This window comes from Canis lupus, chromosome 5, assembly GCF_048164855.1.
Source record: "Canis lupus baileyi chromosome 5, mCanLup2.hap1, whole genome shotgun sequence".
Lineage (NCBI taxonomy): Eukaryota > Metazoa > Chordata > Mammalia > Carnivora > Canidae > Canis > Canis lupus.
Window position 1 is genome coordinate 18,378,725 of NC_132842.1, and position 18,798 is coordinate 18,397,522.

The 18,798-nt window shown below is 34.6% G+C and overlaps 1 protein-coding gene across 7 annotated transcripts in view; it reads left to right on the top strand.

The window, feature by feature from the left end:
- The window catches only part of LOC140633280 (coiled-coil domain-containing protein 7-like), a 356,022-nt gene that overhangs the window by 115,305 nt on the left and 221,919 nt on the right, over positions 1-18,798 (top strand). For all 7 annotated transcript variants that reach the window (XM_072825599.1, XM_072825602.1, XM_072825600.1 and 4 more), the window contains 2 exons: positions 622-916; positions 1,974-2,037. In XM_072825599.1, the coding sequence (XP_072681700.1) occupies positions 622-916; positions 1,974-2,037 (359 nt within the window). The remainder of the gene's footprint in view (positions 1-621; positions 917-1,973; positions 2,038-18,798) is intronic.

Here is an 18,798-nt window from a genome sequence, read left to right on the forward strand (position 1 = left end):
ATAGAACATAGCTAGTTGGACCTTTAAATTATCATCTAAAGTGGAATGCTGGAACAAGCATAAATTGGGACTGTGTAGACAAACCATGACATATGGTTACCCTAGTCCTGGCCCCCTAATAAGCTGAGCCTGCCAACTGGTGAAGAATAATTACTTATTACCTTGAAGAAAACTAACTCAGAGCTTGGAAATTGACTCTGGTAGAAGACAGTGATCTTTTAATATTAAAACTGCTATAGAGAAATTTTTATTTTCATTCTGAAATGAAATTGTGGAAAAATAACTTTGGAATAAATGTGACTGAAGGGCATCTTCTAAAACATCTTGTGTTCTACTTTGTGTGACCAAATATTTTTTGTTCTGTGCCTGTTATGATCTTGAATAGCTCTTATGTTAAGTATTTTAAAAGTTATTTAATTCTGTATATCTATTTTAATTCCTAAAAGATATATTATCTTCAACTTGTTAACTAGTAGCAACTTCATATTTGTATTACCATTCATTAATGGATAATTATGATTGCCTATTTAATATTCTCATAGATTATTAAAATGATTCTTAAATTAAAAATTTAAAATGTTCTTCACATAATCTAATACCAGATATTTTGTAATTCTAAAGCTCAGAGAAGAAAAGAGCTAGCTCTGCTATTTCAGATCTTTCACAGATCCTAAACACTCAAGATGGTTCAGCTTTTTTAAGGAGTTCAAATGAAGTTTCAGCTGATAAAGACTTATCCTACACGCTTCCATTAAAGACCCATGAGAAACCATTAACAAGACTATTATCAAACAAGGAGATTGAAGATTTACTGTCTGGCAAAGCATCACTTCAAGGGAGTGAAACAGCTACAGCATCATTCATTTCACCCTCTGTTCTCACTAAAAGAAAGCCAATGGGTAGTGACATCTCAAAGGTAAGATATAGTACAATAATTTGAAAGCTGTGTACTTTGAATTGCTAGACTCCTTTAATATTTTAAGTAAATGTTAAAACTCATTAATATTTTCTTATTTAAAGGTAATAAAATTTTATATTTTAATATAATCTGTTTTATATTTAGGATGTTTAAAGTAATATTTGAGAATCAGAGTGATATTTTTACATAAAAATTCTAAGCTGTATCAACAAAGAAGTTGTGGCTTAGATTAGAGTTTTAATGATAAAAGATACACAATTCCTAACTGAGATAGAGAAATTATCATTTCAGGTTCATCTAGAAAAATATTTTCAAATAGGTAATTGTGAAACATTGTTTTGAAATGATTTTATATTCCTTAAACAATGCCTAGAAAATTATCAGAATTGCTTTTGTTAAAACAGTATTTGACTAGGAAAATCTTTTTTTTTAAAAAATATTTTATTCATTTATTCATGAGACACATACAGAGAGAGGCAGAGACATAGGCAGAGGAAGAAGCAGGCTTTCTGCAGGGAGCTGATGTGTGATTCAACCCAGGACCCCAGGATCGCACTCTGAGCTGAAGGAAGATGCTCAACCACTGAGCTACCTAGGTGTCCCTGATTAGAAAACTCTTAAAGCAAAAATACTGGGAGAAAAGATGATAAAAGGGCTGTATATATTTGACATGTATCTACAATATATTTTTATCATAGAATTTATTAAAATGACCTTAAAAATAATTTCATAAGTCATTTGAGTTAGTCTAGAGATTGAATCAGACTAATATATAAATCTAAACTAGAATCATCATCATTATTAACATGATTTATTTGCAATTATTTATGAGGAGGATCACAATATAGCTTGGGTTCCCTCCACATACATGTTCCTAAATGCTTTTCAGATCCATTAATTGTTTTCATGCTTTTATTTGATGCATTCATACATAAAAGTAAAACATTTATCTAATGATGTTGTAGATATGAGTAAAAGTTCTTGCTCTGAAAGAAGGTAATTAGAGTTACAAGATATAAATTTGAAATTACTTATTATAACTTTTGTCATTAAGGCTGCTGTTGTAGAAGAGAAATTACAAAGTAAGACTGAAAGACAAGAAGCAAGAGAATTTCAAGGTAAAAAGATTTTTTGTTTTGTAAGATAAAAATGTGAATGATTGTGTGTTCCCATGGTATAATTTTAAATAAATGAAAAGAGAATATTATTAAATATGGAAATAACTCTCTGGACAGTCATCACATAATATAAAAACATATTGACTAGTATGTAAAAATTAATTCGGTGAGTGAACATTACATTACCCATAGTTTATTTCAACTAAGATCTGTGTAAAAGGGAAGTGATAGCTTTGCATTAATAAAATAACAGTATTTGGCATTATGAATTCTTAACATGATATAATGCCAAAAATTCATCAAGATACAACAAGAAAAAGATGCTTTGTGGTATAAATAATTAATATTTTAGCTAGATTCTTTAGATGTTTTATATAATATATTTTAAAATGGGGTGCCTGAGTGGCTCAGTTGGTTAAGTGTCTGACTCTGGATTTCAGCTCAGGTCATAATCTCAGGGTCCTGAGACTGAGCCTGCATGAGGCTCTGTGCTTGGGGTGGAGCCTGATTAAGATCCTCCCTCTGCCCCTCCCTCATCAACTTGAGCATACTTTCTGTCTTAAAAATAAATGTGTATATATATATATATATATATATATATATATATATATATATATATATATAAATTAAAACAGTGATAAATTTGTTCTTCCTATCCAACATATATAATTTTAATAATCAATCTGTGTCTTTCTACATTGGCTGGAACTTTCAAAATAAAATTAAATGGTTGTGATGCAGAGTGCAAGAGAATTACTCTTCTATTGTACTTTGAGATAAGAGTACCTCTACTGTTTCACCTATGTTACCACGTTGAGATAATCATGCCTTATTATGAGGTAGTTTTTATTCAAAGTTTGTTAGAAACTTAAACCAATAGTTGGCCTGAATTTAACCAATCTACTAAAAATTTTATTGTGATAAAAATATATAACATAAAGTTTGCCATTTTAATCATCTTTTAAGTGTGCAATTCATTGGTATTAATGACATTCACAATGTTGTACAATCATCACTACCTCTATCTCCACAACTTTTCATCACCCCCAAGAGAAATTCATTAAGCAATAACTCCCATTCCTGCCTCTGTCCAGCCTCTGTAACCTCTAATTTTCTTTTTATTTCTAGCAACATGCCTAGTATATTTCATATAAATAAATCATACAACATTTGTCCTTTTGTATCTGGCCTATTTCACTTAGCATAATGTTTTCAAGTTTCATCCATGATGTGTTAGAACTTCATTCCTTTTTTATGGCTGAAAAATATTCCATTATATGTATATATCACATTTTGTTTATCCATTTACCTGCTGATGAACATTTGGATTGTTTCCATCTTTTGGCTATTATGAATAATGCTGCAATAAACATGGTGTCTGGTAACTTTATTTTTATTTCTTTTATATTTTTTAAAAATATTGATTGATTGATTGATTGATTGAGAGAGAAGGGAGAGAGACAGAGCATGAGCAGGGGAGAGGAAGCCAACTCACCACTAGGCAGGGAGCCTGATGAGGTGCTTGATCCCAGGACTTTGAAATCATGACCTGAACCCAAGGCAGACAGAAACTTAACCTACTGAGCCACAGTAGTAACCTACTGAACCAGGTGCTCCTGGTTGCTGTTTAAATCTCTGTTTTCAATTATTTGGAGTAGGGGTGTAATTGCTGGAGCATATGAGAATTGAAATTTTGCTTTTTGAGAAACTGCCTGTTTTCCACAGTGACTGCACCACAAGCAGTATAGAGTATATACTGCCCTGTCCAGTAAAAAAATCTGTGTATTACTTTTGACTCCCCAAAAACTTAACTACTAATGGTTTACAGTTCACTAGAGCAGTACTGATAACACAGCCAATTAACACATAGTTTGTAATATATATATTACACTGTAATATATATGTATAAATGATATACTGTATTCTTACAACAAAACAAAAGAAATTGTTAAGCAAATCAGAGGGAAAAGAAAATAAATCTACAGTACACACATTTATTAAAAAATTCTGCATATAAGTGGACCCATGCAGTTCAAGCCATGTTATTCAAGGGCCAACTGTGAAAAATCTTATCATTTGCAAATAATGAAAATTTTAATTCTTTATTTCTTATTTGCATTTATTTCTTTGTCTTGTCTCATTGCTCTAGCTAGGACTTCCAGTACTGTGTTGAATATGAATACACTTGCCTTGTTCATGATCTTATGGTAAAAGCTTTACATTTTTCTTCAGAGTGTGTTAGCTGAAGGTTTGTCATAGGTTGACTTATGTACCTTCTATCTTTAAGCTTCTATACCTAAGCTGTTGATGGTTTTTATCATCAAAGGATGTTGTCTTTTGCTAAATGCTTTTCCTGCATCTATTAAAGTGATTACGATTTTTATTTTTAATTCTATTAAAAATAGAAATATTACAATTATTGTGATAATTGTGAAATTATTGTAATAATTGTGAAGTATCACAATTATTGATTTATGTAAAAAGAACTATCCCTGCATTTCAGGGGTAAATTGCACTTGGTCATAGTGTATAGTCCTGTTAATGAGTTCTTGAATTTGGTTTGCTAATATTCTGTTGTCAGTTTTTACATCTATATTCTTTAGAAAAATTAGTCTGTAGTTTTCTTATACTGTCCATATCTGTCATTTGGAGTCAGGTAATACTAGACTCACACAATGAGTTTGGAAGTGTTCCTTCCTCTTCAAATTTTTGAAAGAGTTTGAGAATGATTGGAATTAGTTTTTGTTTAAATATTTTATATAATTCACCACTTACCATCTATTTATGAGGTTTTAAGTGTTGGGAGGTTTTTGATTACTATTTTAGTATCCTTACTTGTTATTGGTCTCTCAGACTTTGTTTCTTCCTACTTCAGTCTTCATAGGTTGCATAATTCTAGGAACTTATTCATTTCTTCTTGTTATCTAATTTGTTGGCTTATACTTGTTCATAGTAGTAGTCTCTTATAATCTGTCAGTTGTAGTTTCTCTTGTTTCATTTTTGATATTTATTTATTATTTTTTTCTTAGTCTTGCTAAAAGTTTATTAATTTTGTTTATATTTTGGAAAAATCTATTCTTTGATTTTATCCATTATTTTTATGGTCTCTATTTAATCTATTTTATTTTTCTTCTTATTATTTTAAAAATATTTTATTTAAAGTAAATTGTGAACATAAAGTATAACACCCAGTGCTCATCCCATCAAGTACCCTCCTTCGTGCCCATCACCCAGTTACCCAATCCCCTCCTCCTGTAGCCCTTTGTTCCTTTCCCAGAGTTAGGAGTCTCTTATGGTTTGTCTTCCTCCCTAATTTTTCCCCACTCAGTTTCCCTTCTTTCCCTTAGACTCCCTTTCACTATTTCTTATATTCCAGACATGAGTGAAATCATATGATAATAGTCTTTCTCCAATTGACTTACTCAGCAATAATGCCCTCTAGTTCCATTCACATTGAAGCAGACGGTAGGTATTTGTCCTTTCTAATGGCTGAGTAATATTCCATTGTATATATAGACCACATCTTCTTTATCCATCTGTTGAAGGATATCATGGCTCCTTACACAGTTTGGCTATTGTGGACATTGCTGCTATGAACATTGGGGTGCATGTGTCCTGCCGTTTCACTGCATCTGTATCTTTAGGGGTAAGTACCCAGTAGTTCAATTGCTGGATTGCAGGATAGCTCTATTTTTAACTTCTTGAGGAACCTCCACACTGTTTTCCAGAGCAGCTGTACCAGTTTGCATTCCCACCAACAGTGTAAGATGGTTCCTCATTTTCCACATCCTTGCCAATATTTGTGATTTCCTGCTTTGTTAAATTTAGTCATTCTCACTAGTGTAAGATTATATCTCATTGTGGTTTTGATTTGTATTTCCCTGATTGCAAGTGATGCAGAGCATTTTTTTTCATGTGCTTGTTGGTCATGTGTAGGTCTTCTTTGGAGAAAGTCTGTTCATGTCTTCCGCCCATTTTATGACTGGATTGTTTATTTCATAGGTGATAAGTTTGATAAATTCTTTATAGATCTTGGATACTAGCCCTTTATCTGATAAATTCGCAAATATCTTCTCCCATTCTGTAGGTTGTCCTTTAGTTTTGCTGACTCTTTCCTTTGCTGTGCAGAAGCTTTTTATCTTGATGAAGTCCCAATAGTTCATTTTTGCTTTTGTTTCCCTTGCCTTCATAGATGTGTCTTGCAAAAAAATGCTGTGGCCAACTTCAAAAAAGTTTTTGCCTTTGTTCTCCTCTAGGATTTTGATGGATTCTTTTCTTACATTTAGATCATTCAACCATTTTGAGTTCATCTTAGTGTATGGTGTAAGAGAATAGTCTAGTTTCATTCTTCTGCATGTGGATGTCCAATTTTCTCAACACCATTTATTGAAGAGACTGTCCTTTTTCCAGTGGATATTCTTTCCTGCTTTGTCAAAGATTCATTGTCCATAGAGTTGAGGGTCCATTTCTGGGTTCTCTATTCTGTTCCATTAACATATGTGTCAGTTTTTGTGCCAGTACTACACTGTCTTGATGATCACAGCTTTGTAATACAGCTTGAAGTCAGGCATTGTGATGCCCCCAGCTTTGGTTTTCTTTTTCAGCATTCTTCTGGCTTTTCAGGGTCTTTTCTGATTCCATACAAATCTTAAGATTATTTTTTCCAACTCTGTGAAGAAAGTCCATGGTATTTTGATAGGGATGGCATTGAATGTGTAAATTGCCCTGGGTGGCATAGACATTTTCACAATATTTATTCTTCCAGTCCATGGACACGAAATGTTTTTCCATCTCTTTGCATCTTCCTCGATTGGTTTCAGAAGTGTTCTGTAGTTTTTAGGTAATAGATCCTTTACCTCTCAGGTTGAGTTGATATCTAAGTATCTTATGTTTTGGGCTGCAACTGTAAATGGGTTTGATTCCTCGTTCTTTAGTCTCATTGTTAGTGTATAGAAATGCCACTGATTTCTGGGCATTGATTTTGTATCCTGCCACATTGCTGAATTGCTGTATGAGTTCTAGCAATCTTGGGGTGGAGTCTTTTGGGTTTTCTATATAGAGTATCATGTCATCTGGGAAGAGGGACAGTTTGACTTCTTTGCCAATTTGAATGCCTTTTTGTTCTTTTTGTTGTCTGATTGCTGAAGCTGGGACTTCTAGTACTATGTTGAACAACAGTGGTGAGAATGGACATCCCTATCATGTTCCTGATCTTAGGGGAAAGATTTTCAGTTTTTTCCCCATTAGAATGATATTCGTTATGGGCTTTTCATAAATGGCTTTTATGATATTGAGAAGTGTTCCCTCTATCCCTACACTTTGAAGTTTTAATCAGGAATGGATGTTGTATTTTGTCAATTGCTTTCTCTGCATCTATTGAGAGGACGATATGGTTCTCATCTTTTCTTTTGTTGATGTGATCTATCACATTGCTTTATGAATGTTGAACCACTCTTACATCCCAGGAATAAATCCCACTTGGTTGTGGTGAATAATCCTCTCAATATTACTGTTGGATCCTCATGGCTAGTATCTTGGAGATAATTTTTGCCTTCATGTTTATCAGGGATATTGGTGTGTAATTCTCCTTTTTTGGTGGGGTTTTTGTCTGGTTTTGGGATCAAGGTAATATTGACCTCATAGAACGAGTTTGGAAGTATTCCTTCCATTTCTACCTTTTGAAACAGCTTTAGTAGAATAAGTATTATTTCTTCTTTAAATGTTTGGTAGAATTTCCCTGGGAAGCCAAGTGACCCTGAACTCTTGTTTCTTGGGAGTGTTTTGATGACTGTTTCAATTTCCTCACTGGTTGGTTATTGGCCTTTTTACTAAACATTAAGAATGTTTTCTATTTCTTCCTGTTTCAGTTTTGGTGATTTATAGGTTTCCAGTAATGCATCCATTTCTTCCAGATTGCCTTTTTTTTTTTTTTTTTTTTTTTTTGCCATTTAGTTGCTTATAATACATTTTCAAAATCGTTTGTATTTCCTTGCAATTGGTTGTGATCTCTTTTGTTCATGATTTTATTAATTTGAATCTTTTTTCTTTTTAATAAGTCTGGCTAGGAGTTTATCTGTCTTATTTTTTTTTATTTTTTATTTTTTTTGAAAAACCAGCTCCTGGTTTCATTGATCTGTTGTACAGGTCTTCTGGTCGCTATTTCATTGAGTTATGTTCTAATCTTTATTATCTCTCTTCTTCTGTTTGGTTTATGCTTTATTTGCTGTACTTTCTCCAGTTCATTTAGGTGTAAGGTTAGCTTGTGTATTTAAGATTTTTCCAATTTTTTTGAGGGCGGTTTGTATTGCAATGTATTTCTCTTTTATGATGACTTTTGCTGTATCCCAAGGATTTTAAGATGGTTTTACTTTCATTTTTGTTAGTTTCCATGAATCTTTAAAATCCATTACTAATTTCCTGGTTGACCCAATCATCTTTTAGTGGAATTGACCCATTCATCTTTAGTAGGATTGATCCATTCATCTTTTAGAAGGAATAATATTTCTTCTCAAGCTATCATTTATTTCCCAAACTCTCTCTGCATGGGTTCTTAATTGTTTTTTTCTCTTTTCCTCAGCTTCCTTCCTTCCTTTCCATCAACTTGTCTTCTATGTCACTCATTCTCTTTTCTATCTCATTAACCCTAGCTGTTAGAGCATCCAGTTTAGACTGCATCTCAGTTAAAGTATTTTTCATTTTGGCCTGATAGATCTCAATTCTGCAGTAAGAGAATCTCTAGAGTCCTTTGTGTTTTTTTTTCAAGAGCCACCAGTAATTTTATAATAGTACCTCTGAAATGTATCTCTGACATGCTATTTAAATCCATATCCATTAGATCTGTGGCAGAGAGTAATACTTCTGGTTCTTTCTTTTATGGTGAATTTTTCCTTCTAGTCATTTTTTTTTTCCATTGCAAAATGGCTGTATGATGAGCAGAGTCAAAAATATCAACCACAACCTAAGTAAAATACACTCTAGACATTTCCAAAGAGGTCAAGTCCAGAAAATAAAAAGAAAATAAAAAGAAAAAATACTGTAACATATATCTATAAAAATTAAAGTGAATATGTTGAAAAGAATCCAAAAATGAAGAATATATCTATGACATATAATTATAAAAATATGAAAAGGAAAAAACTTAAAAATGGAGAGTTGATAAAATATCATAGTTAAGGCAGGAAAAAAACCCTCAAGTTCTATATACTATTCTTCCTCAGTCCTTGAGCTTTCCTATGTTCCTTGGTCAGTAAACTTGCTCTTCCCCTATTCTTTCAGCTGTTCTTCTGGGGGACAGGCCTGCTACACTGATTCTCAGATGTCTGTGCCTGGGTGGAGATGCCCCGCCCCTTGCCAGGTGTCCTTGCTCCATGTAAAGCTGTTTTGTCCTGTGAGGCCTTTGTTCCCTAGAATCCATACCTCTTTCAGGTGAAAGGAGAAAAAAAAATGGCAGTGGCTAAATCTCCAGTCCCAGAGCCAGAAGCTCCCCACCCTTACCAAACTGCTGTTTCCCTGTGCACAATGGCATAGATCCTTCTGGGGGCAGGTGTGGGGGCACTGATCCATACAAATTGAAAGGTGCCTAGTTGCAGGAGAGCTTTTGCTGTCCTCCTCAGTTCCACCTGTCCTGGAGGGAACAGAGGATAGCTCGCTTCTGTCCACTGCCGGACTCTGGGGCAGAGAGAGCTCAGCTGCTGGACTGTGTACCTGGCTGCCTCTCCCAGATGCCTTTAAAGAGTTGCTGTATTCTAGTCTTTTACCGCTATCCCACTACAGTTTGCAGTTTATGGCACAAATCATGGTTTCTCATGGGCACCCCTACTCTTACTGTGTCTCCAGGAATATTGAGACTTCACTGCCCCTCCATGATCCTGCTCTATTTCCCCACTGACCAGTTTTCAGTCAGGGAAGACTTTCTCAGGAGCAAATTTCCAAAGTTCCCAACTGTTTGCTGTACCACTTTCCTGCAGTGGCTTTCCAAGGCTCCCTTCCCTACTATTTATCTTCCAATATATCCCCTCATTCCTCTTCTCCACCCTCCTACCTTGTCAGAAGTGATCACTTATCTTTCTGTAGTGTCTCAGCTGTTCTCTCTTTATGTCTCAGGTTGAATTCATAGGTGTTCAGGGTGGTTTTAAAGTTACCTAGGTAAGTTTGGAGGACCTAAGGTCCCCTACTCTTCTGCCATCTTGCCTCCTTCCTATTTTATCTATTTTCATTCTTTCCGTTAGTATTTCTTTATTTCAGCTATATTTGGGCTTAATTTGTTCTCCTAGTTCTTTGAGGTGCAAAATTAGATCATTTATTTGCTATCTTCCTAGTTTCTTTTTTTTTATCTTCCTAATTTCTTAAACAGTTGACCCTTGAACAACATGTGTTTGAATTTCATGGGTCTACTTATATGCAGATTTTTTTGATAAATACAGTACACTACCATATTTGTATTTTCCTTATGACTTAAAAGGCTTAATTTAAATTCCACTTAACATACAGTATAACATCAGTTTCAGGTGTGCAATATAGTGAATCATACATCACCCAGTGTTCATCACAAGTGCCCTCTTTAAACCCTATCATCTATCCACCTGCTCACCTCCCTTCTGGCAACCATAAATTTGTTCCCTATAGGTAAAAGTCTTTTTCTTGATTTTCCTGTTGTTCTCTATTCCCCTTTGCTTGTTTGTTTTGTTTCTTAAATTCCACATGTGAGTGAAATAATATGTTATTTGTCTTTCTCTATTTCATTTATTTTGCTTAGCATAACACTCTCTAGTTCCATCAATGTCATTGCAAATGGCAATATTTCATTCTTTTTTTATGGCTGAGTCATATTCCATTATATATATGTATGCCATTCCATAGTATATTCATATTATATATAATATATATTATGCATATGATATAAATATCATATTTGCTTTATCCATTAATCAGTTGATGGATGCTTGGGTTGTTTGCCTAGTTTGGCTATTGTAGATAATGCTTGTAGATAATGTTGTTAAGTCCATTTTGTCCAGTGTGTAATTCAAAACCATCGCTTCCTTTTTTACTTTCTATTTAGGTGATCTGTCCATTAATATAAATGGGGGCTTTCAAAAATCCTCTACTATTGGGATCCCTGGGTGGCGCAGAGGTTTAGCGCCTGCCTTTGGCCCAGGGCGTGATCCTGGAGACCCGGGATTGAATCCCACGTCCGGCTCCCGGTGCATGGAGCCTGCTTCTCCCTCTGCCTATGTCTCTGCCTCTCTCTCTCTCTCTGTGTGTGACTATCATAAATAAATAAAAATTTTTTAAAAAATCCTCTACTATTAATTGTAGTATTATTATTCCTTTATGTTTGTTATTAACTGTTTTTTATATTTGGGTGCTTCTATTTTGGGGCCATAAATATTTGCAATTGTTAGATATTCCTGTTTGGTTGTTCCTTTTATGATTATATAGTATCTTTGTCTCTTGTTACAGTTTTTGTCTTAAAGTCTATTTTGTCAGATATAAATATTACAACTCCAGCATTCTTTTGACATCCATTTCCATGATAGGTTCCCCCCCATCCCCTCACTTTCCATCTGCAAGTATCTTGAGGTCTAAAATTAATCTCTTGTAGGTAGCATATAGTTGGGTCTTGGTTTTTTGTTTTGTTGTTTTGTTTTGGTTTTAATTCATTCTGTCACTCTGTGTCTTTTGTTTGGTGCATTTAGTCCATTTACATTCAAAGTCATTATGGATAGATTTGTACTTATTGCTATTTTGATACTTACTTTGTTGTTTTTTGTGTAGTTCTTCTCTGGTTTTTCTTCTCTAGCTTTTTCATGGTTTGCAATTCACTTTAGTGATATACCTGGATTTCTTTCTCTTTATTCTTTGCATATCTATTAGTGTTCATTTTTTGAATTTAAAATAAAGAGTATATTAAAGACTTTAAAAAAGAATTTATTTATTTGTTCATGAGAGACACACATAGAGAGGCAGAGACATAGGCAGAGGGAGAAGTAGGCTCTTCGAGGGAAACCCAGTGTGGGACGCGATCCTGGGACTCCAGGACCACACCCTGAGCCGAGGGTAGATGCCCAACCACCAAGCCACCCAGACATCCCAAAGACATTTTTTACAATATAGGCAGTTTTTAAAAACTTGGTGATTTTTTTTCATTTTTTAAAAACATGTTTTATAATTCTAAAAAGAATTTTGGCAGCCACGGGGATGGATGGAAACCCTGAATTATTTCAGAGTATGTGTTTAGTGCCTTCTACCTAATCTAGTCAGGTATGTAAAGGTTCAAGGGACACATTTTAAGAAATCAAGGTGATGAAAATAACATTAGCCTGGGATCATGCCACCTAAATAAAAAAAAGACCAAGAACCAAGATATATAATCAAACTATTCTCAGAAGATCCTACTCTGAGTAATAGAAATACCTAGCATATGTGAAATAAAAGTAATTCTTACCATTTATTTAACACCTGTCATTTGCCAGGCCCTGTGCTAAGAGCTATAAACATGATTTCTAATTCTAAAAACTATTCTTAGGTAGATGGTTAAAGCTGTTTTCTGAAACAGAAGAAGACAATTAAGCTTATTAAAGTTTAATGATTCCTCTAAGGTCATATAGCAGGTAGGTATTAGAACTGGGGTTTGACTCCAAGTTTTTCTTCCATACTACAAAACACCAAATGTATAGAAAATTAGAACAAATTGCTGTTGCTATTTTTTTTTAAAAAGATTTTATTTATTTATTTATTTATTTATTTATTTATTTATTTATTTATTGTGAGTGGGGGAGGGTCCAAGGGAGAAGAAGAGAGAGAATCTCAAGCAGTCTCTGGGCTGACTATGAAACCCTATGCAGGACTCACTCTCACAGTTCTGATATCATGATCTGAACTGATGTCAAGAGTTGGACACTTAACCAACGGAGTCATCCAGGTGCCCCTGCTCCTATTATTATTTTATCCAAATTTCATTTGTAAAATCCCATACACGGCCTATCATTCTGCTATGGCAATATCTAATTTTCATCATATTACTAAATAATGAAAAAAATCCATTGTGTTCTTATGATGAGTTTGGAAAACAGTGTTTCACATATAACAAGAAGCTATTCTTGTCTTGCGTTCTACTGATTTAGAACCTGTTACTCAAGACAAGAGTTCTCTGATTCAAATATAAAACACAATGTTCTTTTTAGTTATAAACATAAGGAGCTGAAATGCCATTTTTGAGCCATTTCTGCATAGGAGTCCAGTCTGCATTCATCCATAGTAGAATATTAGGCTAAGAAGTCTCTGAGGAAGTTACAGTGGTGACTGAATTCAGCATTATACTAGAGCCTACACAGACACAGGAAACAAATCAAGGCCCTTCCACACAGCATAAGGACTTTATTATTTTTTTAAAAGATTTATTTATTTATTCACGAGAGACACAGAGAGAGAGATAGAGGCAGAGACACAGGCAGAGGGAGAAGCAGGCTCCATGCAGGGAGCCCATTGTGGGACTTGATGCAGGGACTCCAGGATCACGCCCTGAGCTAAAGGCAGGCGCTAAACTGCTGAACCACCCTGGAATCCCCTCTCATTCGTTTTTAATAGCATATTGTTTAACCCTATGCATTTTTGCCCTTTCCAGATTTTTTCTTGTGGTTGTCTTTTAATTTCATAGTGTTATGGTCAGAAAAGATGCATGGTATGATTCCAATCTTTTTATATTTGTTGAGGGCTGATTTGTGACCCAATATATGATATATTCTGGAAAACGTTCCATGTGCAATTGAAAAGATTGTGTCTATCTGATCCAGTGTTTCTTCAAAGTCATTATTTCCTTGTTAATTTTCTGTTTAGATGATCTGTCCATTGATTTAAAGGGATTGTTAAAGTCCCCTACTATTATTGTATTATTATCAATTAGTTCCTTTATGTTTGTTATTAATTATTTTATATATTTGAGTGCTCTCATGTTGGGTGTATAAATATTTACCGTTATTAGAATCTTGTTGAACTGTCTCTTTTATGATTATATCATGTCCTTCTTTGTCTCTTGTTAAAATATTTGTGTTAAAATATAGTTTATCTGATATAAGTATTGCTACTCTGTTTTGACATCCATTTGCATAATAAATGTTTCTTGATACCCTCACCTCCACTCTATGGGCGTCTTTAGTCTAAAATGAGTCTCTTGTAGGCAGGATGTGAACGAGTCTTATTTTTTTTTTATCCATTCTGACATCCTATGTCTTTTGATTGGAGCATTTAGTACATTTACTTTCAAAGTAATTATTGATAGATATGTATTTATTGTCATTTTATTACATGTTTTATCAGTGTTTATGGGGCTTTTTTCTAATCCTTTGCCATTTTTGGTCTCTCCTTTCCACTCAGAGTCCCCTTTAATATTTGTTACAAAGCTGGTTTGGTGATTACAAACTCCTTTAGCTTTTGTTTTTGAAATTCTTTATCTCTCCTTCCATTCTGAATGATAGCCTTGCTGGATAGAATATTCTTGGTTGCAGATTTTTCACATTCAGCACATTGAATATATCATGCCACTATTCTGGCTTGCCAAGTTTTTGTTGAGAAATCTGCAGCTAACCTTATGGATGTCTTCTTGTAAATTAAGGACCTCTTTTGTCCTGCTGCTTTTAAGATTTTTTCTTTATTGCTATATTTTGCAAATTTAATTATGTCTTGGCCTTGCCCTGCTTTTGTTGATTTTGATGGTAGTTCTCTGTGCCTCTGGATCTGGATGTCTGTTTCCATCCCCATATTAGAGAAGTTTTCAGCTGTGATTTCCTCAAATAAATTTTTTCTGTCCCCTTTTCACTCTCTTCTTATGGGATTCATATAACAATGAATGTTATTACGTTTGATGTAGTCATTGAGTTCCCTGAGTCTATTTTCATGATTCATAATTATTTCTCTCTTTGTTTAGCTTCATTATTTTCCATTATTTTGTCTTTTATTATTTCTAATTCATTCCCCTGCTTCTTCCAGCCTGCTGGTCATTGCAGCAAGCCTGTTTCCAATCTCATTTATTGCATTCCTCATCTCTGATTGTTTTTTAAACTCTTTTATCTCTGTGGTAAGAGTCTTACAGATGTCTTCTATTTTTTTCCAAGTTCAGTGAGCATCCTTATGATTGATGCTTTAAGTTCTCCATCAAGCATGTTACTTTTTTCTGCTTTACTTAAATTTCTGGCTGTGGCCTTATCTTATTCCTTCATTTGGGATAAATTTCTCTTTTCATTTTGTCTATGTCTCTGCCTTTATCCAGGTGTTAGAAAAGCCAGTTATGTCTCCTTTCCCTGAATGTAATGGTCTTATGAAGAAGAGGTCATATAGTGTCCAGGGCCTGGTACTTCAGGAAATGTCTCTGGTGTGTGCGGCGTGTACCCCACTCTTGTGTTTGACTGCTCTGCTCTTCAGTACAGTCATCTACAGAGGCTCTCCTTGCCTACTGTGGGCAGTTTTTGGTCTCTGGCCTGAATGCGGTCACTTTAACTAGGTGTGTTCTTGTCTGCTTGTGAAATGGGACCTGACAACACTATCATGAGAACTGAGGCCCTGCAGAACTCTCTGGTCAGGAGACCTGGTGTGGGCTGTGATTTGTGCTAGTCTTGTGGGGGAGGGGCTACTGCACTATACTATTTTCCCTGTGTTTATGCTGAGAGGTGGGGAAAGGAAGTGGCACCAACCAGCATCTTTGTTCCCAGAGTGGAGTTTCTATGAATGCTGCCTCTTAGAGATGTACTCTGAGAAGAGGGAGTAATGTCTCCTCTGTGTGCCCCAGGTGTTTTTCATAATAGTGTTTCCAGAGTGTCTTCCCCTGGGTTATTTACCTGCCTTCCCTCTAGGAACAGGGCACTGTCCTCTGGGCTCTGTCCTAGCCAAGCCTGCTGATCTTTAAAACTCTAGGCTTTAAGCTCCACTAGTTGCAGGAACTCATGAAATTCAGCCCCTCTCATTTTCCAGGCAATTATTTTTGGCAAATATTCTTCTTGTGCATTCCCCTGTGTGCTTCTCTCTCTCTGTCTCACCCTTCTCCAAAACCAAGGTTCCCTTTCCTCCATGGCATCCTTGATCTGTTTCTCCCCTAAACCGTGTCTCTGCACTTTCTACCTTCTTCCATGTGACCTCTTCTCTTCCTTTAGTTGTGGTGGTTGCTCTGACAGTCTTCAGGTTGATTTCTGGGATATTCGGGATGAATTGATATTTATCTAGTTGTATTTATAGGTGTAAAATGAGCCTACAGTCCTCTTACTCTGCTGCTATCTTCCCATTCCTCCTCTCCAATTACCTTTATATGTTGATGTTCTCTCTTTGTGTGTGTCTGTGTGTATGTATATTTGGAAAAATTTCTATTCAGCTCCTTTGCCCATTTGTTAACATGGATTAATTGCCTTTTTGCTATTGAGTTGTATGGCTTCTTTATAGAGTTTAGATATTTAACCCTAATCAAATATGTTGTTTAGAAATATTTTCTCCCATTCTGTAGGTTGCCTTTTTAATTTACTGATTGTTTCTTCTGATGAACAGAAACCTTCATTTTGATATAGAATTACTTGTTTATTTTAGCCATAGTTACATGTAGTTTTGGTATTTCTTAGTCAAGAAATCATTGGTAAGATGTGTGTCAAAGGGTTTTCCCCTATGTTTTCTTCTATAAGATTTATGGTTTTGGGTCTTACATTTAAATTTTTAATACATTCCAAGTTGATTTTTGTGAGTATCCAGTTTCATTCTTTTGCATGTGGATATCCATTTTTCCACCTATTGAAGAAAGTATCCTTTTACCATTGTGAGTTTTTGGTATCCTTCCCCAAAATTGGTTGACCATATATCCGTGGGTAAATATTTCTGAATTCTCTGTTCCATTGTCTATATGCATGTTTTTATGCCACTGTATATTAAGTGACCTTAATACACACTTCAAGAGAAACACCAAATCCACAAGCTGCCATGCTGTAAAGAAGTGTAATACTAAAGTAGTTTCTTGTCTGTCTTGAAGTAGGTTTTAATGTCAACTTGTTTGATCTAATAATAAACAACCTCATTTTTAACCCTACAAGAACTGGAATATCTGGAATCTTATGTCCTTTTAACTTCTCATAGCAAATTAGCCAGTACCTTGCTGAACTCTTCTTTTAATTTTTTAATCTTTTCATTTTTAATTTGACAAACATATAACATAATTTACCATTTAACCATTTTATGTGCACAGTTCGTAGTTTTAAGTATATACACCTTGTTGTGAAACGGACTTCTAGAAATTTCTCAGCTTGCAAAACTGAAATTCTAAATCCATTAAACAATACTTCCCCGTTAGTCCTCTCCATAGCCCATAGTGACCATCAATCTAATTTTTATTTCTGTGAATTTGACTATGTTAAATACCTCATATGAGTGGAATCATAGTTCTTTCTGTGACTCATGTATTTCACTTAATATAATGTCCTCGAGTTTCATCAATATTGCAGTATGTCAGTATTTTTTCATTTTTAATGCTGAGTAGTATATATTACATATCATTTATGCATTTACTGATGGACATTTGGTTTGCTTCCAACCTTTGATTGTGAATAATACTGCCACTGAACGTCAGTTTGCAAATATCTCTGTGGAGTCTGTTTTCAGTTCTTTTGGATCTATACCCAGAAGTGGGATTGCTGTATCATATGATAGTTCTCTTTTTAATTTTTTGAATTGATATGGAAGAGCTTGGTTCTTGTTTCATGGAGTCAAAGAATGAATCTCATGCACAAAGGAGAGTGAGTAAAGTGATAGAAGTTAGAAAGTTCTCAGAAGTGAAGGGTCCCAACAGGGTTGCCACTGAATGTTTTTTGGCTCGTCTTTTATTGAAAGCTAAACAGGGAACCTAAACATTTTTAATATTACCATTGAGTAAGGACTAGTGATATCTTTAATGGCTTATGTCCTTTTTAGGGTCTGGTAATCCCTTTTTGGTCACAAGTAGCTTTTATAATAAGAACCGACCTCTGGCACCTGGGACAGGATGGTCTGGTTTATTATCTCTGGTTCCTTTCATCTCCACATTTTTGGCATTTTGTGAGCCTGATTCTGTGACCCCTTACTTATCTCTCCCTACTTAGCCCTGCCTGTCCCTTACTCAGAATGTCCATACTGTTTTCTAGCAGTTTACATTTCCACCAACAGTGTGCTAGGGTTCCAATTTTTCTACATCCTCATCAACACTTATTTTTTATTCTGTTTTTAATAATAGTCATCCTAATGGATGTCAAGTGTGCTATTGATCTGAATTCTGTAATAATTCCTGATGTTGAACATCTTTTCATGTGATTGTTGTCCATTGTATATCACTTTTGGAGAGATGTATAATGTTAAATAATAGCAGTTATGGAAGCATCTCTTATTTATTCCTGAATTTAATAGGAATGATTCTACTGCTTTGTATTAAGTGTAATATTTGCTTTTGGTAGCTTTTTCAAGTTTCTTTTTTATTCCTTTTTCAGTAAGATTGAAAAAATCAAATTTTCTTTTAAGATTGAGATTCTTATATGATTTTTCTCTTTAATTAATGAGTGGTAGAATTAAATATGGAGACATCTATGCATCAGTGCTAAATTTTATTTGAACATGATGAATCTTTAAATACACTACTTAATTTTATTTATTTTACATTTTTGCATGTGTGTTAATGTAGTAGTCATTAATACTGTTCTCCATATATTTATGCCTTTCCCTCTTCTGGATGTATGGAATTGAACTTCACTGACTTTTTATTGTGGTTAA